The sequence below is a fragment of the Thalassophryne amazonica genome, chromosome 14 (assembly GCF_902500255.1).
Source record: "Thalassophryne amazonica chromosome 14, fThaAma1.1, whole genome shotgun sequence".
In the NCBI taxonomy this organism is placed as follows: domain Eukaryota; kingdom Metazoa; phylum Chordata; class Actinopteri; order Batrachoidiformes; family Batrachoididae; genus Thalassophryne; species Thalassophryne amazonica.
Genome location: NC_047116.1, coordinates 41,047,915 through 41,071,040, shown reverse-complemented (window position 1 = coordinate 41,071,040; position 23,126 = coordinate 41,047,915). Strand labels below are relative to the sequence as shown.

Sequence of the window (23,126 nt, the reverse complement as noted above, 5' to 3'; positions counted from 1 at the left end):
GATGTGAACAGAACCACAATGAGCAACAATTAAGCAGATTTAAAAGGACTGCAATACTCTGCTCCTTGTACACCAGGGGTGTTCTCCAGTGTGTGCAAGGTACCATGAATTCAATTATGTACCAGGAAATCTTGGGTTTAAATGTCATGCAGTCAGTGGCAAATCTGAAGCTTGGGAGATGTTGGACCTTCCAACAGGACAATGATCCCAAGCATACTTTAAAATCTACCAGAGCTTGGTTGCAGACAAAGGGCTGGAAGATTTTGGAGTGGCCTTCACAACTGCCTGACTTAAATCCCATAGAAAATCTCTGGTTGGACTTGAAGAAGGCAGTTGCTAAATGGTGTTGCACTAAGTACTAAAGTGGTTGAGTAATTTTGTCAGTGAGGAAATCACAAAAAGGACATATGTTGGTATTACAAAAAATACTGTTGTAATTTAAGTTGCATTTGTTCCTTATTTCACCCTTATTTGATCTGATTATGAATAAGATGAAAAAAAATAACTGTTAGACTTGCTATAACACTGTACTGCAGTGGGGGTTGAATAATTTTGAACACAACTGTAAATGGTTGCTGTGGATTGTTTTATGAATGATCTGTTAATTTGTTGTTTTTATGTTTTGAGGGTTTTTTACCTTATATTTTTATACATTAAGTTTTCAGGATTGGTATTATTTATTATATTGCACTATTGTATTATAGATTTTATGGGCTGAGAGTACCAGAGCAAAACATATTTCATTGCATTTTTATTGTACATTGTTCTTTTAAATGCACATGATAATGCATTTGCATAATGCCACCAGGTCGTTATTGTAAGTAATAATTTTTTTCTTAATAACTTACCTGGTTAAATAAAGGTTAAATAAAATAAATAAATTAATTAATTAATTAAAACTTGACACTTGGGTAGGTCAGCAACAGGAAATTACATACATTATAAACTCCCTTTTTTTTCTAAAATTGAATCTGCTCTAACAACTAGCCATATGTTGACCTACTACACAGTACTGTGCAAATGTTTTAGGCACATTTAATGCATCATAAAAGCATTAAAAAATTCGGAAAACCTGATAAATATTAAAAAATGAATGAAATGTGTGATGAATTTCAACTTCAGTGATAATCAATATGAAAATTGGCTTCTATTTACGTGTGATGTTTTTGGTATATAAGTCGCACCAGAATATATGTTGCAGGACCTCAAAAACTATTTTACTTTTATTATAACTCTGGGATGCCTAAAATGTTTGCACAGTACTATATGGCCGCAATCGACTGCTGGTATGTGATCTTTCTGTTGGGACTCAAGCAAAATAACTTCAGTAGGTCATGTATTTGAATAATGATGAAAGAAATTGATCACATTTATATCAAAAACAAACAAAAATTGTGAAAATAAAATCCTACTATTTGACCTTATTTTTTTATCATGACATCATATATTTGATTGCTTACATGACCATTCAAAATATAATTTTTAAATGCTCTCCAGTGGGGTTTTATTTTATTTTATTTATTTGCTCAGATATGTTGTATGTTGCAAGTGATATTTTCATGTAAAAAGCTCATTGTTTATCTTGTGCCTTCTATTATACTTGTAGAAATGCTGTAATTATATAATGCAATGCATGCTTAAGAGTTCTGAGTCGACAGTAATCATTCAATTCATACAGGAACCATTCAGTGAAATCCTGCAATCAGTGAACATGATAAAGAGGACCATTTGCACCATGGCTCAGCCAGTCATTAACGTGTCCTCTGTCAGCCCCCTCACTGAAGCTCTGGTCATCTTCTGCAAATCTAATGACACCATATTTGAAGCCTCCCTCACTGCACTCAACCAGGTATTTTCATATGGGTGTGTGTGTATGCTGCATCTGTATGCTGCATTTGATTTCAAATGGAATTTAAAAATTCCCATGAAGCTATGTGTTTGAAGCTCAAAATGAATCATGTGTTGGATCTAATGTCAGTTTTAACAGGCCTATTCACTGGATCAGCAGTGATGATGATGATGATGATGATAATAATAATAATAATCAGAAAATCACTGAAATTGATAGTGTCAAAAGCAACTTTTAGCCATGCTATTCTGGGAAAAATGTAACAGTGATTGCCAGTGTAACATTACAGAAGCGTATTGCATTCACTGGGTAAAAAAAAAAAAAAAAAAAAATTGACTGCTGATCTCATAATTATGAGATCTTCTCTCATAATTATGAGATCAGCGGTCAAAATTTTTTTATCCAGTGAATGCAATATGCTTCCGCATAACATAATTAAATATATAGTAACATATGAAAGTCATCAAACATCACAATGGTGGCTACACGAGTATACGCTGAACAAAAATATAAATGCAACATTTTTGTTTTTGCTCCCATTTTTCATGAGCTGAATTCAAAGATCTAAAACATTTTCTGTATACACAAAAGACCTATTTCTCTCAAATATTGTCCACAAATTTCTCTCAATCTGTGTTAGTGAGCACTTCTCCTTTGTTGAGATAATCCATCCCACCTCACATGTGTGGCATATCAAGATGCTGATTAGACACCATGATTAGTGCACAGGTGTGTCTTAGGCTGGTCACAATAAAAGGCCACTCTGAAATGTTCAGTTTCATCACACAGCACAATGCCACAGATGTCACAAGTTTTGAGGGAGTGTGCAGTTGGCATGCTGACTGCAGGAATGTCCACCAGAGCTGTTGCCCGTGAACTGAATGTTCATTTCTCTACCATATGCTGTCTCCAAAGGCGTTTCAGAGAATTTGGCAGCACATCCAACCAGTCTCACAACCGCAGACCACATGTAACCAGACCAGCCCAGGACCTCCACATCCAGCATGTTCACCTCCAAGATCGTCTGAGACCAGTCACCCGGACAGCTGCTGCAACAATCGTTTTGAAGAACCAAAGAATTTCTGTACAAACTGTCAGAAACCATCTCAGGGAAGCTCATCTGCATGCTCATCGTCCTCTCAGGGGTCTTGATCTGACTGCAATTTGTCATTGTAACCAACTTGAGTGGGCACATTCAGTGGCATCTGGGTGCTGGTCAACTCTGTGCAAAGGAGATGTGTTGCACTGCGTAAGGCAAATAGTGGTCACACCAGATATTGACTGGTCTTCTGGCTCCCCCCAGACCCCCCCGCCAATAAAGCAAAACTGCACATTTCAGAGGGGCCTTTAATTGTGGCCAGCCTAAGGCACACGTGCAATAATTATGCTGTCTAATCAGCATCTTGATACGCCACACCTGTGAGGTGGGATGGATTATCTCGGCAAAGGAGAAGTGCTCACTAACACAGATTTAGACAGATTTGTGTACAATATTTGAGAGAAATAGATCTTTTTTTTTAATATTGAAAATGTCATCAATTAAAAATGTCATTTTTCAGCTCATGAAAAATGGGAGCAAAAACAAAAGTGTTGCATTTATATTTTTGTTGAGTCTGCATTGATCAGCCATAACATTGTGACCACTGACAGGTGAAGTGAATAGCATTAATTATCTCGTTTAAATCGTGTCTGTCAGTGGGTGGGATATATTCGGCAGCAAGTTAATATTTTGTCTTCAAAGTTGATGTGCTGGAATCACAAAAAATGAAGACATAAAGATTTGAATGACTTTGACAAGGGCCAAATTGTGATGACTAGAAGAATGCGCCTGAACATTTCAAACATCTCCAAAATGGCAGCTGTTGTGAGATGTTCCAGGTCTGTAGTGCCAGTTCCTACCAAAAGTGCTGCAAGGAAAACTTATAGAAATGAAAGACTCTGCAGCTAATCTTTTTGTGCCAGATACCACAGCACACCTTCAGAGTTGAAGTGGAGTCTATGCCTTGATGGGTCAGGGCATGTTTTGGTGGCAAAAGAGGGCTGTAAATAATATTAGACAGGTAATTATAGTATTATGACTGACCAGTGTTCATGAAAAATAGTTGTTGCTCAAACATTTGAGTTCACCTTCATAATGGATTTTTGTTTTTATTTCCTTGAAATTCCCACAGTTCATGTTCATTTAACATGTTAAATGTAGTTATTTTCCAAAATATGCCCATATGTATTGATAAAGATTGTTTTTGTTTTTTCACAAATGGTTGAAACAGACTTCACCCCTGTGTCCATTATTGGTTTAGTTAATCGGGTTTTAAAAAGGAATAGTTTGCACCATGTGTCATGCTTATGTCATATTACGGGGTAACATTAGACACAAGCCATAGAATCCAATGGATGTCGACCTTGTTTGACTTTTACTTTGGAGAACAAACATTCAACACAGTCAAAACTATTTCATTTATTAATCCTTTTATTTCAACCAAAAAACTTGCATCATTTGTTTTTTTTTACTGAATTGTCGCAACCTTAACTTTTGACCCCTGTACAAACTGAAACTGATCTTTATCACCATTTCTGCTGTTTTTACCCCATAACTCCAGAACATTTAGTCATAGATAGTCCAAACTATACCTTTTTGGAATTGTTAAGATAGACAAATATTGTGGTATAGTTTCTAACATGATTGGACATTTTGACCTCTGTGTAATTCTTCATTGACCCCTACCTGGCTATAACTACCACCCTGTGATGGTTATCATACATTTTTGTGTAGGCCATGGTACAATGAGGCTGGATTCTAAGTGTTGTTTCATCACTTTACGTCGTATAGATTAGGTCAAAATCAATGACTGGCTCATAGACTATATTACACTTGGGTTCAGCGGTGAAAAAGCATTGAAAAAGCACAACCTTGTGTTGTGACAATATAATGGTGCTTAAAAAAAAATTAAAATCTGCATTTCTGTCACAGAAACTGCTTTGTACAGTAGAGCGTGAGGTAAAAATGGGCAAACCTCACCGATACTTAAAAGTGAAACCAAAATGTACCTCTTTGTTTCTGGTTGCATGCATACTTGTGTTGTTCTGACTCTGAATGCCTTCTGGCTATCAGGTGCTGACGAAGCTGATGTTGACAAAACCAGATGAAGTGCTGACGGGTGCTGGGATAACTATGGTGGCATTCAAACAGCTACAAAACCAAAGCTCGCTTTGGGAAACCCTGCTTGCTATTCCCCAGCTATTCACAAACAAGTCTCTTGACCATAGTTACATAGAGACACTGCTCACCAACGTACAGGGGTAATGTATTCTCTGACACACAACTGCGCACAATCAGGGAAGGGTTGCTCAAAATTTTTTGAATTTTGGTTTAACAACTAACCAACACTCGAGTCGATAAATATTTGGACAGTAACACATAAAAAAAATTTTTTGTAAAATATTTTTTGTAATTTTTGCTCTGTACACCATCACAATGAAGTTAAAATTGTGTAATCAAGATTTGAAGTGTGGACTTTCAGCTTTAAGTCAAAGGGTGAAGAAAAATATAATAATAACCATGAAGGAATTTCAGCCATTTTTTACACGCACGCACGCAAGCACACACGCATCCCAGAGATATAATAAAAGTAGCATTTAGTGCTGCTCCTCCAGCCACCCCCTTTTTTAATGGCATGTCAACACAAAATCAGTTCCAAGAAAACTGCATATGCACTATAAATAATAATAATAATAATTTCTTTGTCCATGTACTGGCCAGTACAATACCACATAAGCACAGTTGTAACTGATTATGCATGTTGGGCAATTTTGCCCGTTCCTCTTTGCACCACCTCTCAAGATCCATCAGGTTGGATGGGGCTCATCGGTGCACAGCAGTTTTTAGATGTTCAGTCGGATTCAGGTCTGGGCTCTGGCTGGGCCACTCAGGAACATTCACAGAGTTGTCCTGAAGCCACTCCTTTGATATCTTGGCTGTGTGCTTAGGGTCACTGACCTCTTGAAAGATGTACCGTCGCCCCAAGCTGGTATTCAAGAACACTCTGGAGCAGGTCCAGGATGTCTCTGTACATTGCTGCATTCATCTTTCCCTCAATCCTGACTAGTCTCCCAGTTCTTGCCACTGAAAAACATCCCCACAGCATGATGCTGCCACCACCATGCTTCACTGCAGGGATGATGCCTGGTTTCTTCCAAACATGACCCCTGGCATTCACACCAAAGAGTTCAATCTTTGTCTCATCAAACCAGAGAATTTTGTTCCTCATGGTCTGAGAGTCCTTCAGGTGCCTTTTAGCAAACTCCAGGTGGGCTGCCATGTGCCTTTTACAAAGGAGTGGTTTCCGTCTGGCCACTCTCCCACACAGGCCTGATTGGTGGCTTGCTGCAGAGATGGTTGTCCTTCTGGAAGGTTCTCCTCTCTCCACAGAGGAATGCTGGAGCTCTGAAAGAGGGTTAGGGTTAGGGTTAGGGTTCTTGGTCACCTCCCTAATCACAGCCTTCTCCCCAGTCGCTCAGTTTAGAATCCTGGTGGATCCATTTATGGATGATGGAGGCCACTGTGCTCTTTGGGACCTTCAAAGCAGCAGAAGTGTTTCTGTGCCCTTCCCCAGATTTGTGCCTTGAGACAATCCTGTCTCGGAGATCGACAGACAATTCCCTTGACTTCATGCTTGGTTTGTGCTCTGACATGCACGGCCAACTGTGGGACCTTATATACAGACGTATGTGTGCCTTTCCAAATCATATCCAATCAACTATCCAATTAGAAACATATCAAGGATGAACAGTGAAAACAAGGTGCATCTGAACTCAGTTTTAAGCTTCACGACAAAGAGTGTGAATATTTATGTACATGTGATTTCTTAGTTGTTTTTTAAATAACTTTACAAAAATATCACATTGTCATTCTGGGGTATTGTGTTGGGAAAGTGTAGTGACACGGACCCACAACAGGGGGCGTAAATGAATGGACAATGGATGAGCCAAAAACAACAATTTACTGTTGTGAATGTGCACAACAAAATACAGACAATCACAGAATTTGTATTCAGTCAATATACAATGGTGACGTGTGGGCAGGCTCGAGGATAGAAGACGTCTGTCCAGAGAAGAGCTGGGTCCCACATGATTTCCACTGCCAACGGCGTTTGTCACGAACACGGCTGAGAATTTACCTATATGGTAGACGATATCTCGGCAGCGAGGTGGAGATGCTGCCCGGTTTTTATGGTGATGGTGGTTAGTGGTGAAGATAAGTGACAGCTGGTGTTGATGATGATGAGTGATAGCTGTCATTCCCGGTTACTCCTGCGAGGCGGTTGCGCCCTCTCGTGCCTGAAGCCCGCACTTCAGGCAGGGCACCCTCTGGTGGTGGGCCAGCAGTACCTCCTCTTCAGCGGCCACACAACAGGACCCCCCCTCAACGGGCGCCTCCTGGCACCCGACCAGGCTTGTCGGGATGTCGAGCGTAGAAGTCGGCAAGGAGGGCCAGGTCTAGGATGAAGCTCCTCTTCACCCAGGAGCGTTCTTCAGGTCCATAACCCTCCCAGTCCACCAGATACTGGAATCCCCGGCCCTTTTGAGGGACATCCAGGAGCCTACGGACTGTCCATGCTGGCTCCCCGTCAATGATCTGGGCAGGAGGCGGCGCCGGTCCGGGGGTGCAGAGTGGTGAAGTGCGGTAGGGTTTGATGCGTGAGACATGGAAGACAGGATGAATCCGCAGTGAAGCTGGTAGCTTCAGCTTCACTGCGGCCGGACTCAGGACTTTGAGGATGGTGAATGGTCCGATGAATCTGTCTTTGAGTTTATGGGATTCCACTTGAATGGGGGATGTCCTTGGTGGATAGCCAAACCTCCTGCCCAGGCTGGTATGCAGGGGCCGGGGAACGCCAGCGGTCTGCATGGGCCTTGGCCCTCGTCCGGGTTTTCAGCAGGGCAGAGCGGGCAGTACGCCACACCCGACGGCACCTCCTGAGGTGGGCCTGGACCGAGGGCACCCTGACCTCTCCCCTCCATGAGCGGAAACAATGGGGGCTGGTACCCCAAACATACCTCAAACGGGGAGAGGCCGGTGGCAGATGAAATTTGGCTGTTATGAGTGTACTCGATCCAGGCCAGACGGTTACTCCAGGCTGTCGGGTGCGCAGAGGTCACGCAGTGGAGAGCCTGTTCCAAATCCTGGTTCGCCCGCTCTGCCTGTCCGTTCGTCTGGGGATGGTACCCGGACGAGAGGCTTACGGTGGCCCCCAGCTCCCTACAGAAACTCCTCTAGACTTGTGAGGAGAACTGGGGACCACGGTCAGAGACGATATCGAATGGAATCCCATGCAGACGTGCGACATGGTGGACCAGGAGGTCTGCAGTCTCCTGGGCCATCAGGAGCTTTGGGAGGGCCACGAAGTGGGCCGCCTTGGAGAACCGGTCCACTATCGTAAGGATAGTCGGCATGCCCTGGGACGGCGGGAGGCCAGTGACGAAGTCCAGGCCGATGTGGGACCAGGGGCAATGAGGCACAGGTAACGGATGGAGGAGTCCTTGTGCTCTTTGGTGGTCTGCGTTGCCCCTGGCGCAGGTGGTACAGGCCTGGACATATTCCTGGACGTCGGCTTCCATAGACGCCCACCAGAAGCACTGCTGGACCACTGCCATGGTTCTTCACACCCCTGGGTGACAGGAGAGCTTGGAACCATGACAGAAGTCCAAGACTGCAGCTCTGGCCTCTGGTGGGATGTACAGCTTGTCTTTCGGGCCAGTTCCTGGGTCCGGGTTCTGTGTCAGGGCCTCCCGGACGGTCCACGTCCCAGGTGAGGGTGGCCACAACAGTGGACTCGGGGATGATGGTTTCCGTTGGATCTGACAGCTCGGTTTTGACTTCCTCTTCGTGAACCCGGGACAAGGCGTCAGATCGTTGGTTCTTGGTCCCGGGGCGGTAGGTGATCTGGAAGTCAAAACGCCCGAAGAACAATGACCAGCGGGCTTGCCTGGGGTTCAGACGTTTGGCAGTCCGGATGTACTCCAGGTTCCGATGGTCTGTGAAAACCGTGAATGGCACCGTAGCTCCCTCCAACAGGTGTCTCCACTCCTCAAGAGCCTCTTTCACCGCAAGGAGTTCTCGATTGCCCACATCATACGAGGTCTATTAGAAAAGTATCCGACCTTATTATTTTTTCAAAAACCATATGGATTTGAATCACGTGTGATTACATCAGACATGCTTGAACCCTCGTGGGCATGCGAGAGTTTTTTCACGCCTGTCGGTTACGTCATTCGCCTGTGGGCAGGCTTTGAGTGAGGAGTCGTCCACCCGCTCGTCGATTTTTTTCATTGTTTAGGAATGGCTCAGAGACTGTTGCTTTGTTTGATAAAAATTTTTTCAAAACTGTAAGGCACAACTGAGTGGACACCATTCAATAAATTCAGCTGGTTTTCGGTAAAAATTTTAACGGCTGATGACAGATTTTGGTCTGGTAGTGTCGCTTCAAGGACGGTCCACGGCGCCTGATGGCGATCTGCGCTTCGAGGCGGCAGCGTCTCACCGTTTCAAGTTGAAAACGTCCACATTTCAGGCTCTGTTGACGTAGTAAGTCGTCAGAGAACAGAGAACTTTCAGAAGAAGTCGGCATGAGGAGTTTATTCGGACATTCCATTGTTAACGGTCATTTTGTAATGAAAGAACGTGCGGGCAGAGTCGCATGTCGGGCTGGACCCGACCGCGGGGGGTCGCGGCAGGAAAAACACCTCCGTTGGAAATCTTAACGGGCAAGTTGGAACATGCCCAAGCTGTTAAACAATTTCTCAGTTACTCACTTGTTGAAAGCCATTAAAAGCCGCCTGAATTCTACAAATGGTTTTCAACACGGTGTTTTTCCTGTCGCGGCGCACACAGATTTGCCGAGTCGTCACGGAAACGACTCGGCGAATTTGCGCGTACGTCTTTCATTAAAAAATGTCCTTAAACAGTGGAATGTCCGCATAAATTCCTCATGCCGGCCTCTTCTGAATCTTCTCTGTTCTCTCACGATGTCCTGGGTGAATTAAGCCTTAAATTAGGATGTTTTCAGCTCGAAACAGGCCGACGACAGCGCCTGGAAGCGCTGCAGGACGTCCCGCTCCGTGGGAAGTCCTTACACCGACAGAAACACCCCATAATCTCTCATCAGCCGTTAAACTTTTCACAGAAAACCAGCTTAATTTCTCGAATAGTGTCCACTCGGATATTCCTCACAGGTCCAGAAAAAATTTTGATAAAGCAACGCGCGCCGTCTCGAGCAGCGTGTGAAACAAAGTAATTCAGCCGAGAGGGCGGGACCACATCTCACTCAAGGCCTGCCCACAGGGAAATGACGTCACCGACATGCGTGAAAAAACTCAGGCATGCGCACGAGGGTTCAAGCATGATTGGTGTAATCGCATGTCATTCAACTCCATATAGTTAAAAAAAATAATAAAAGGGTCGGTTTATTATCTAAGAGACCTCGTAGTTTCGCTCAGCCAGGGTCAACCTGCGGGAAAAATAGGCACAGGGGTGGAGGACCTTATTGGACTCCCTGCTCTGGGACAGCACGGCTCCTATCCCTGAGTCAGAGGCATCCACTTCAACAATAAACTGGTAGTTAGGATCGGGCTGCACCAGAACTGGCGCAGTCGAGAACCGGCGCTTCAACTCCCTAAACGCGGCTTCGCACGAATCTGACCAGGTGAAGCGGACTTTAGGGGAGGTCAGGGCTGTCAAGGGACTAACCACCTGACTGTAGCCCTTAATGAACCTCCTGTAGAAATTTGCAAAGCCGAGGAACTGTTGCAGCTTCCTACGGCTCATTGGCTGGGGCCAATCTCTCACTGCCGCAACCTTGGCCGGATCAGGGGCGACGGAGTTGGAGGAGATTATGAACCCCAGGAAGGACAAAGAAGTGCGGTGGAACTCGCATTTCTCGCCCTTCACAAACAGCCGGTTCTCCAACAACCGCTGCAGGACCTGACATACATGCTTAACATGAGTCTCAGGATCCGGGGAAAAGATGAGTATATCGTCCAGGTATACAAAGACGAATCAGTGCAGGAAGTCCCGCAAAACATCGTTTACCAAGGCTTGGAACGTCGCGGGGGCGTTGGTGAGGCCGAACGGCATGACCAGGTACTCAAAGTGACCTAATGGGGTGTTAAATGCCGTCTTCCACTCGTCTCCCTTCCGGATCTGAACCAGGTGGTACTCATTCCTAAGATCCAGTTTAGTGAAAATTTTGGCTCCATGCAGGGGCGTGAACACTGAATCTAACAGGGGCAATGGGTATCGATTGCGAACCGTAATCTCGTTCAGCCCTCTGTAATCAATGCATGGATGGAGTCCGCCGTCTTTCTTGCCCACAAAAAAGAAACCAGCACCCATCGGGGAGGTGGAGTTCCAGATCAACCCGGCAGCTAACGAGTCCCGGATGTAGGTTTCTATTGATTCGCGCTCTGGACGTGAGAGGTTGTACAGTCTACTGGATGGGTACTCAATGCCCGGGATCAGATCAATGGCGCAATCGTACAGCCGGTGCGGGGGAGGAGTGAGTGCCAGATCTTTGCTGAAGACATCAGCAAGATCGCGGTACTCCTCAGGCACCGCCGTCAGATTGGGGGGGACTTTAACCTCCTCGTTAGCAGTCAAACCGGGGGGAACCGAGGATCCTAAGCACTCCCAGTGGCAGGTTTCGCTCCACTGAGCCACAACCCCAGACGGCCAATCAATCCAGGGATTGTGTTTAATCATCCATAGGAAGCCCAAAATTATGCAGGAGGTAGAAGGAGTTACATGAAACTCAATCTCCTCCCAATGATTCCCAGACACCACCAGAGTTACTGGTTGTGTCTTGTGTGTGATTAAAGGAAGAAGGGTGCCATCTAGTGCCTGCACCTTCAATGGGGAAGGTAGAGCCACTAGAGGGAGCCCTACCTCCCTTGCCCATCTGCTGTCCAGCAGATTCCCTTCTGACCCCGTATCCACCAGTGCTGGGGCTTGAAGGGTTAGATCCCCACTCAGGATTGTAACTGGGAGACGTGCAGATATGCGTGTGTGTCCCACATGAATTTCTTGGCCCACCCTCAGCCCAGTTTCTAAGGGCGGGCGTTTAACCGCTTGGGGCAGTCTCTCTGCAGATGCTCACTCGAGCCGCAGATAAAACACTCCCCGCAGGCCAGTCTCCTGTGTCTATTGGAAGCTCTCAATTTAGCCCTGCTCGTGTCCATAGCTTCATCAACAGGGGGAGCTGTAACCACATGGAGCACAGAGGCTGTGGAGCGTGGGGAGGGCAAAACCATTTCAGACCCGGAAGGGAGAGGGACGGCGCATGCTCGGCCACGTCCTTCGTCTCGCTCCTGACGACGTTCCTCTAACCGATTGTCTAATCGTATAACCAGGTCGATAAGCCCGTCTAAATCCCGCGGCTCATCCTTAGCCACCAGGTGCTCCTTTAGGACTGATGACAGTCCGTTTATGAAGGCGGCGCGAAGTGTAGCAGCATTCCAGCCGGACCTCGCAGCCGCGATGCGGAAGTCGACTGCATACTCGGCTGCACTCCGACGCCCCTGTCTCATAGACAGCAGCACCGTTGAAGCGGTCTCTCCTCTATTTGGCTGGTCAAAAACCTGTTTGAACTCCCTCACAAACCCAGTATATGTCGTTAGGAGCCGTGAATTCTGCTCCCAGAGCGCCGTGGCCCAGGCGCGTGCCTCACCTCGAAGCAAATTAATCACATAACGACCATATTTGGCACCAGGACAGCAGGAGGAGGAGCTGCAGCCGCGCCCTGTGTGCGCGCTTCCACCCGTGCGGTGAGAGCCTTCATCCTACGATTGAGTATGACGTTCTGCTCGGTCATTAAATCCAACCGAGCAGTGAAGGCAGTGAGGATCTTCTGCAACTCACCTACCACGTCTCCTGCTGGCGCCTGTGCACCCTGCTCTTCCATTGGTTGTTCAACCGATGGTTGACCCCCCTCAGAATCCATGACGTTGGCCGAGATATCCTGTTGGGAAAGTGTAGTGACACGGACCCACAACAGGGGGCATAAATGAATGGACAATGGATGAGCCAAAAACAACAATTTACTGTTGTGAATGTACACAACGAAATACAGACAATCACAGAATTTGTATTCAGTCAATATACAAAGGTGACGTGTGGGCAGGCTCGAGGATAGAAGACGTCTGTCCAGAGAAGAGCCGGGTCCCACACGATTTCCACTGCCAACAGGTCTGAAGCACACCGGAGCCGCCAAGTCCTGAGTCCCCAGGTGGCCACCATCTCCAGCTGTCAGACCTGGTACTGCTGGCAGGAAGCAGAAACAGTTAATGGTGTGTGTGTGTGTGTACACACCCAGTAAACAGTCATCAAAAAACGACCTCTCCTTTGTTAAGTGGGAAAAACACCTCCACCTTTAACACAAGCTCACAGTTATGCAGAGTCAGTCTCCTACTTTATTGCAGTTTGGGGTGAGAAGTGAAATCCATTCACTTCTCCACCATCCACGAACCCGGCAGAAAGTAGCGAGCGAACACCTGCAAACAGATCAGAAATGCGAGAGAGTAACAACGTGCGTTCGGTACGAACACGGCTGAGAATTTACCTATATGGTAGCCGATATCTTGGCAGCGAGGTGGAGATGCTGCCCGGTTTTTATGGTGATGGTGGTTAGTGGTGAAGATGAGTGACAGCTGGTGTTGATGATGATGAGTGACAGCTGTCACTCCCGGTTACTCCTGCGAGGTGGTTGCGCCCTCTTGTGCCTGAAGCCCGCACTTCAGGCAGGGTGTCCTCTGGTGGTGGGCCAGCAGTACCTCCTCTTCAGCAGCCACACAACATATTGTGTGCAGAATTCTGAGGGGAAAAATTAACTTACTCTGTTTTGGAATGAGGCTGTAACATAACACAATGTGGAAAAAGTGAAGCTCTGTGAATTCTTTCCAGATGGACTGCATAAGCTTCAGTGACTTACAAATGTTTTACAGAAGGCATGATTTTAAATGTTTATGCTGTGATTCTTGCACCAGCCACCTTATTTGATTTTCATTTATGAGCAGTAATTACCCTCCAATTAAAGCTGACAGTCTACACTACATGCTCATTTTCATTATTTGCTTTCAGCTCTACAAGAGCTTCAGCAATGTCCAAATATGTATTTGTTCCAACCCTGGCAGGTGTTTATTGCAAGCTATGCTTGTCAAATGTTTTTTCCCCCTCCATATCTCTCCAGTGTTCTGCATGCTATGCAAAGTGAAATCCCTGAAGCTCCCAGCTCAGTCTATCTACTACAGTCGCTGTTGGTTTTGCCTATTAATGTGAATCGCTATGTTCAAAAGTGGCCTGGAAAAGGTAACTATGTATTATTGATCATATCACATTACAAATTGTTCTAAAATTTCAACATTTTTTTAATGAATCTGAAATTAATGTATGCATGTTTTTAATTACACGAGTTGTGGGATTTTGAGTTTTATTAAGGGATATCCATTTGGGAACCCGAGATGCAGAGAGGAAGAACTTTTATTCTAGCCGTCATTGTTGCTATGTTACTTGAGTGCCAAAACATAACAGGAATTTGACGAGTCAGCTTCTCTGCTGACAGTGAAGGGCATGAGGGTACAACACGTTATCACAGTAGGATTTGTTTTGTTGTTGTTTAGACTTTTCAATTTCCCTTGGAGATGTTGTCACATCCCACAGTGATTCACTCAGTCAAGCCATGAAGACTGCTCTGCAAGATTTCAAGATACCGCTGGACAAGGTATGCTAAGGCTTTAAGATTGTAATGTAATTAAAATTTCACAGCAAAAATTAAAATCCACATTTGCATTTTGTTATTCATTCACTGTGCAGATTTGCCGCATCATATTACATACGGGAAATCTCTTTTTAAATTCAGTGTATTTATATAGCACCAAATCACAATACAAGTGACTCCAAGGTGCTTCATAAGGGTAAGGTTTAACCTTACTCCCCCCCCCAGCAAGCACATAGGCAACAGTGATTAGGAAAAACTTCCTCAGGCCTTTCTTGAGGAAGAAACCTCAAGCAGACCAGATTCAGAGGGGTGACCCACAAGATCAATTAAACAAATTATAACAGCAATAAAAAATGACTTATTAAAAAAAATTAAAGTACCTCACATTTTTATCCATGGGACTGTAAAACAGTTTCAATTCCACACCAAAAGTCAGTTTGAAAAAATAAACCTGAAAATGATTTTTTGTTTTAAATTGAAACAGTTATATTTATCATGAATCAAATAATTTACATTTTGCCCACCCACACTATGAGGTCAAGACAGATTTTTACCAACAGTGTGTTGGATTTTACAATGACATAAATGACTTTGCTTATTGTATTAGAATTACTTTAAGAGGTCAAGAATTTAGATTAAACACCCCAGCTCTGAACAGCATGTGCACAACAGTCTGCACCCATCATACCTCATCGTTGCATCAGACAAGAGGGGAGTGCACCCCTACATGATAAACCTTAAGGCAAGAAGAAATGAGAATAAAATGAAGCCTATAGCATGACAAGACAGAAGAGAGGTATTATTGTTTATTTGTTTTTTTTTGTTTTTTTACACTTTATTTAAAGATCTTCAGATCAAACAGAGAAATTTTGAAATGTTCAGAACTTCTGGCACACATTAATTTCATGAGCTAGTCATGAACATTGTGCAGTGTGTCATTGTGTGTCGTTGCGCGCAGCGCATCTGAACTTGAAATTGAGATTATGATATGTTACATTTATAATTAACATAACTTTACAAGATACATTATGTCACTCATAAGGAGGAATGAAAATATAACTGTTTTACCAATCCATTACAATATATATAGTATGAATAACTACCTTTGAGACAAGATTCCAAACGCATTCTCCACCGCACGAAGTGCACGAGACAACCTGCGGCTGTAGTTAATTTCTCTGTGATTCTGGGAGCAATGAGAGAATGGTTTCATCAGCCAAGTTCTGAGAGCAAGTGCATCATGGGCTACAAAATATTTATATAGCGTGGCATTCAGCGGGACAAAGCAGGACGCATTGGCACTAGGAATTGTGCAGCAGTGTGGGGATCCCATTTGTTCAAGTGTCAAGATGCCTGAAAAACACAGACCCCCTGTGAAACTGGCGCACAGCGGTGATCAGCAGGGAAGGGGCATGGCAAGCCCCCACAGTAGATTATTATAAGATACCCCAAGTTCCCAGAAAAACATTTGGCACAGTGGAAGGGCATCTTGTGAGCCTTGCGCCGGGCAAAATCCTTTATAACATCCCCGATGTCCAACTCCCTGGCTGTTGAATTTTCATTGTAGAGGATAGCTACATCACTCAGCTGCTCCTGCCCTGTGAAGCTCCTCAGGTATGTCTTGATCATTTTTACGAAGTCTATTAGAAAAGTATCCGACCTTATTATTTTTTTCAAAAACCATATGGATTTGAATCACGTGTGATTGAGTCAGACAAGCTTGAACCCTCGTGCGCATGCGTGAGTTTTTCCACGCCTGTCGGTTGCATCATTCGCCTGTGAGCAGGCTTTGAGTGAGGAGTGGTCCAGCCCCCTCGTCGGATTTTCATTGTCAGGAAATGGCGGAATGATTTGGGCTTTTTTTCCATCAGAATTTTTTCAGAAACTGTTAGAGACTGGCATCTGGAAACCATGAGAAAAATTTATCTGGGTTTTGGTGAAAATGTTATGGGCTTGGTGTTGTGAAAGTGTAGGAACACGGACCCACAACAGGGGGCGCAAATGAACGGACAATGGAGGAAGTCAAATAATAACACTTTACTGTTGTGAATGAGCACAACAAACACGGCAGATCACAATAGAATGCAATGAAGTCAATTCACAGAATGTGTCATGTGGGCAGGCTCGAAGATAAGAGACGTCTGTCCAAAGCAGAACCGGAACCACACGATTTCCTCTGCCACCGAACCCCGGGAATACTGGAGCCGCCAAGTCCCGAACTCCCAGGTGGCCACTGCCTCCGCTTGTCGGATCTGGTACTGCTGGCGAGGAGCAAAAACAGTTAGATGTGGGTGCGTTTACACCCAGCAACACTTATGGTGGGAAATCCACCTCCACCTCTCATCAGAAAACTGGTATGTGCAGGAGTATGAGTACTTATCAAAAAGGTTGGTGAAAAGTCCAACTCAGTCTCCAGCTGCAAGTACTCACTGACTACTGTCAAAACACAAAGCAACAATGTTTACTGTCTGAAAGACAACACAACTGCTGAGTACGTTACCTCCTAAGAAGAGCGATATCTCGGCAAAGAGGTGGAGATGTCGTCTTGCTGATATACAAATGAAGATCAGATGATTGGTGACAGCTGTCATAGGGGATAAGTGACAGCTGTCACCCCGGCTGCTCCTGTGAGGCGGCAGCGCCCTCTTGTGCCTGGAGCCCGCACCCCAGGCAGGGTGCCCTCTGGTGGTGGTGGGCCAGCAGTACCTCCTCTTCAGCGGCCCACACAACAGGACCCCCCCCCCTCAACGGGCGCCTCCTGGCGCCCGACCAGGCTTGTCCGGGTGGCGGCGGTAGAAATCGGCCAGGAGGGCCGGGTCTAGGATGAAGCTCCTCTTCACCCAGGAGCGTTCTTCGGGTCCGTACCCCTCCCAGTCCACCAAATACTGGAAGCCCCGGCCCATCCTACGGACATCCAAGAGCCGGCGCACAGTCCAAGCCGGCTCACCATCGATGATCCGGGCAGGAGGCGGTGCCGGACCCGGAGTACAGAGGGGTGAGGTGTGATGTGGTTTTACACGGGACACATGGAAAACAGGATGGATCCGCAGTGAGGCCGGAAGCTGAAGCCTCACTGCGGCTGGACTGATGACCTTGAGTATCTTGAAGGGACCGATGTAATGGTCCTGCAGTTTAGGGGAGTCCACTTTGAGGGGAATGTCCTTTGTTGACAACCACACCTCCTGCCCTGGCTGATATGCAGGGGCCGGGGTCCGCCGGCGGTCTGCATGGGCTTTTGCCCTCGTCCGGGCCTTCAGCAAGGCAGAACGGGCGGCGCGCCACACCCGACGGCACTTCCGCAGGTGGGCCTGGACCGAGGGCACACCGACCTCTCCCTCGACCACTGGAAACAACGGGGGCTGGTACCCCAGACACACCTCAAAAGGGGAGAGGCCGGTGGCAGAAGACACCTGGCTGTTATGGGCATACTCGATCCAGGCCAAATGGGTACTCCAGGCCGCCGGGTGCGCGGCCGTCACGCAGCGCAGGGCCTGTTCCACTTCCTGATTGGCCCGTTCTGCCTGCCCGTTGGTCTGAGGGTGATACCCGGACGAGAGACTCACCGTGGCCCCCAGTTCCCGGCAGAAGCTCCTCCAGACCTGCGAGGAGAACTGGGGACCACGATCGGAGACAATGTCTGTTGGAATCCCATGCAGCCGGACGACGTGGTGGACCAGGAGGTCTGCAGTCTCCTGGGCCGTCGGGAGCTTCGGGAGGGCCACGAAGTGGGCCGTCTTGGAGAATCGGTCCACTATCGGGAAGATGGTGGTGTTGCCCTGGGACGGCGGGAGGCCCGTGACAAAATCCAGGCCGATGTGGGACCAGGGGCAGTGAGGCACAGGAAGCGGCTGGAGCAGTCCCGGTGCCCTGCGGTGGTCTGCCTTGCCCCTGGTGCAGGTGGTGCAGGCCTGGATATAATCCTGGATGTCGGCCTCCAGGGACGCCCACCAGAAGCGCTGCCGGACAACTGCCACGGTTATTCGCACCCCTGGATGACAGGAGAGCTTGGAACCGTGACAGAAGTCCAAGACTGCAGCCCTGGCCTCTGGTGGGACGTAAAGTTTGTTCTTCGGCCCGATTCCGGGGTCCGGGCTCCGTGCCAGGGCCTCCCGGACGGTCTTCTCCACATCCCAGGTGAGGGTGGCCACGGTAGCGGACTCCGGGATGATAGGTTCCAGTGGATCCGACAGCTCGGTTTTGACTTCGTCTTCATGCACCCGGGACAAGGCATCCGATCTCTGGTTTTTGGTCCCGGGGCGGTAGGTGATCCTGAAGTCAAAACGGCCGAAGAACAGTGACCAGCGGGCTTGCCTGGGGTTCAGCCGCTTGGCGGTCCTGATATATTCCAGGTTCCGATGGTCAGTGAAAACCGTGAATGGCACGGACGTTCCCTCTAACAGATGTCTCCACTCTTCAAGAGCCTCTTTCACCGCAAGGAGTTCTCGATTGCCGACGTCATAGTTCAGTTCTGCCGGGGTCAACCTGTGGGAAAAGTAGGCACACGGGTGAAGAACCTTATCGGTCTCTCCGCTCTGGGAAAGCACAGCTCCTATCCCTGAGTCTGAGGCGTCCACTTCAACCACAAACTGGCGACTAGGATCGGGCTGCACCAGAACGGGTGCAGACGAGAAGCGCCGTTTCAACTCCTTGAACGCGGCATCGCACCGATCCGACCAGGTGAAGGGGACTTTTGGAGAGGTCAGGGCTGTCAGGGGGCTAACTACCTGACTGTAGCCCTTAATGAACCTCCTGTAGAAATTTGCAAAGCCGAGGAACTGTTGCAGCTTCCTACGGCTTGTTGGTTGGGGCCAGTCTCTCACCGCCGCAACCTTGGCCGGATCAGGAGCGACGGAGTTGGAGGAGATGATAAACCCCAGTAAGGACAAAGAAGTGCGGTGAAACTCACACTTCTCACCCTTCACAAACAGCCGGTTCTCCAACAACCGCTGCAGGACCTGACGTACATGCCGGACATGGGTCTCAGGATCCGGAGAAAAGATGAGTATATCGTCCAGATATACGAAGACGAATCGGTGCAGGAAATCCCGCAAGACGTCGTTAACCAATGCTTGGAACGTCGCGGGGGCGTTTGTGAGGCCGAACGGCATGACCAGGCACTCAAAGTGACCTAACGGGGTGTTAAATGCCGTCTTCCACTTGTCTCCCTTCCGGATCCGAACCAGGTGATACGCATTTCTAAGGTCCAGCTTAGTGAATAGTTTAGCACCATGCAGAGGCGTGAACACTGAATCCAACAAGGGCAACGGGTATCGATTGCGAACCGTGATTTCGTTCAACCCCCTGTAATCAATGCATGGACGGAGTCCGCCATCTTTTTTGCCCACAAAAAAGAAACCTGCACCCATCGGGGAGGTGGAATTCTGGATCAACCCGGCATCTAAAGAGTCCCGGATGTAGGTCTCCATTGATTCGCGCTCAGGTCGTGAGAGGCTGTACAGCCTGCTGGACGGGAACTCTACGCCTGGAATCAAATCAATGGCACAATCGTAAGGGCGGTGCGGGGGAAGGGTGAGCGCCAGATCCTTACTGAACACATCCACAAGGTCATGGTACTCCACCGGCACCGTCGCCAGATTGGGCGGGACTCTGACCTCCTCCTTAGCCTGGGAACCGGGAGGAACCGAGGAACCTAAACACACCCGATGGCAGGTTTCACTCCACTGAACCACTACCTCGGACGGCCAATCAATCCGGGGATTGTGTTTTAACATCCAGGGGAACCCGAGAATCACGCGGGAGGTAGAAGGAGTCACAAAAAACTCGATCTCCTCCCGGTGGTTCCCTGACACCACCAGAGTTACTGGTGGTGTCTTGTGTGTGATTAGAGGGAGTAGGGTGCCATCTAGTGCCCGCACCTGCACTGGTGAAGTAAGCGCCACTAGAGGGAGCCCTGCCTCCCTGGCCCATCTGCTATCTAGCAGATTCCCTTCAGAGCCCGTGTCCACCAGTGCTGGGGCCTGAAGGGTTAAATCCCCATAAAGGATCGTAACTGGGAGTCGTGTGGCAATATGGGTATGTCCCACGTGAATTTCTTGGCCCACCCTTAGCCCAGTTTCTAGGGGCGGGCGTTGGTGTTTAACCGCTCGGGGCAGTCTCTCAATTGATGCTCTATCGAGCCACAAACAAAGCACGCTCTGAGGACCAGCCTCCTTTGTCTATCTGGTGGCCTAAATGTGGCCCTGCTCGTGTCCATAGCTTCATCAGCAGGGGGAGCTGTAACCACACGGAGCGTAGAGGCCGTGGAGCGTGGGGAGGGCGGAACTCGGTCGGAACCGGAAGGAGGAGGGACGGCGCGTGCCCGGCCACGCCCTTCGTCTCGTTCCCGACGGCGTTCTTCTAGCTGATTGTCTAGCCGTATAACGAGATCAATAAGCCCATCTAAATCCCGCGGTTCGTCCTTAGCCACCAGGTGCTCCTTCAGGACCAGCGACAGTCCATTTACGAAGGCGGCACGGAGGGCAGTGTTATTCCAGCCGGACCTCGCAGCCGCGATGCGGAAGTCGACTGCATAAGCAGCTGCGCTGCTGCGCCCCTGTCTTATTGACAGCAGCACGGCTGAAGCGGTCTCTCCTCTATTTGGGTGATCGAACACTGTTCTGAACTCCCTCACAAACCCATCGTATGTCAGAAGGAGCCGTGAATTTTGTTCCCAGAGCGCTGTAGCCCAAGCGCGTGCCTCACCGCGAAGCAGATTAATCACATAAGCTATCTTACTAGCATCAGTCGCGTACATGACGGGACGTTGTGCGAAGACGAGCGAACACTGCATAAGAAAGTCCGCGCACGTCTCCACACAACCCCCGTACGGCTCTGGAGGGCTTATGTATGCTTCAGGGGAAGGTGGGAGGGGTCGTTGAATGACCTGTGGAACGTCAATATTGTGCACAGGATCGGCAGGAGGAGGAGCCGCAGCAGCGCCCTGAGCGCGCGCTTCCACCTGCGCGGTGAGAGCCTCCACCCTGCGGTTAAGGAGGACGTTCTGCTCGGTCATTAGATCCAACCGAGCAGTAAAAGCGGTGAGGATTTGCTGCAACTCACCGATCACGCCTCCTGCAGACGCCTGTGCGCCCTGCTCTTCCATTGGCCGTTCAACAGCCGGGTGACGCCCCTCGGGATCCATGACGCTGGCCGAGATATCCTGTTGTGAAAGTGTAGGAACACGGACCCACAACAGGGGGCGCAAATGAACGGACAATGGAGGAAGTCAAATAATAACACTTTACTGTTGTGAATGAGCACAACAAACACGGCAGATCACAATAGAATGCAATGAAGTCAATTCACAGAATGTGTCATGTGGACAGGCTCGAAGATAAGAGACGTCTGTCCAAAGCAGAACCGGAACCACACGATTTCCTCTGCCACCGAACCCCGGGAATACTGGAGCCGGCAAGTCCCGAACTCCCAGGTGGCCACTGCCTCCGCTTGTCGGATCTGGTACTGCTGGCGAGGAGCAAAAACAGTTAGATGTGGGTGCGTTTACACCCAGCAACACTTATGGTGGGAAATCCACCTCCACCTCTCATCAGAAAACTGGTATGTGCAGGAGTATGAGTACTTATCAAAAAGGTTGGTGAAAAGTCCAACTCAGTCTCCAGCTGCAAGTACTCACTGACTACTGTCAAAACACAAAGCAACAATGTTTACTGTCTGAAAGACAACACAACGGCTGAGTACGTTACCTCCTAAGAAGAGCGATATCTCGGCAAAGAGGTGGAGATGTCGTCTTGCTGATATACAAATGAAGATCAGATGATTGGTGACAGCTGTCATAGGTGATAAGTGACAGCTGTCACCCCGGCTGCTCCTGTGAGGCGGCAGCGCCCTCTTGTGCCTGGAGCCCGCACTCCAGGCAGGGTGCCCTCTGGTGGTGGTGGGCCAGCAGTACCTCCTCTTCAGCGGCCCACACAACACTTGGTAGAGAATAAGGAGTGTTACTGTCTCTTTAAGGACGGCCCCCAGTGGCTGTGGGGCGCGCCGCGCTCCGAAGCCGCCATCGACAGGCTGAATGACCATTTCATTTCTAAACGGATGGCGGTCTGGATCCGTGACCATCGTGTGCCATTTCTCTGGTTATCACAAGAGCTGGACATCAACCATTTTCCGGCAGATTTCACTTTTAACAAGAGATTTTGTCATGGAAAGCCGAGCGGAGGCTTCGCGCGTCATGATGGATTCGCTACTGGAGCGAGACAAAACCACCTCCGTTTTGGTCTCACAGGACGGCTTTGAGATGGCGATCAGACAGCTGTCGGTGGTTTTTCCATCGAGTGGTTATCCAAGAAATTGTGGATGTGCCGGGACATTGCAGAACATTGCGCCATGCGGCACCGCCGCAACGCGCGAAGCCTCCGCTCCTCTTTCCAATGCAAAAACTCCTGTAACAGTGGAATGTGCCGTTCATTTCCAAACTGGACGCTGTGTTTTATCTGGGACGTCGTCTGACTAGCACAGGAATTGTGAAAAGACGTGGACATCAGCACTTTTTC

At 48.0% G+C, this 23,126-nt stretch overlaps 1 protein-coding gene and 1 long non-coding RNA gene across 2 annotated transcripts in view; both read left to right on the top strand.

The window, feature by feature from the left end:
• The window catches only part of abca12 (ATP-binding cassette, sub-family A (ABC1), member 12), a 325,660-nt gene that overhangs the window by 25,466 nt on the left and 277,068 nt on the right, over window positions 1–23,126 (top strand). The window contains 4 exon segments of the mRNA XM_034186027.1: window positions 1,679–1,849; window positions 4,962–5,149; window positions 14,089–14,207; window positions 14,519–14,619. Of these exon segments, the coding sequence (XP_034041918.1) occupies window positions 1,679–1,849; window positions 4,962–5,149; window positions 14,089–14,207; window positions 14,519–14,619 (579 nt within the window).
• Window positions 5,365–10,640, top strand: LOC117525100. Its single transcript, XR_004564956.1, has 3 exons — window positions 5,365–5,727; window positions 6,463–6,466; window positions 10,630–10,640. It is a non-coding gene; the product is annotated as an uncharacterized LOC117525100 (long non-coding RNA).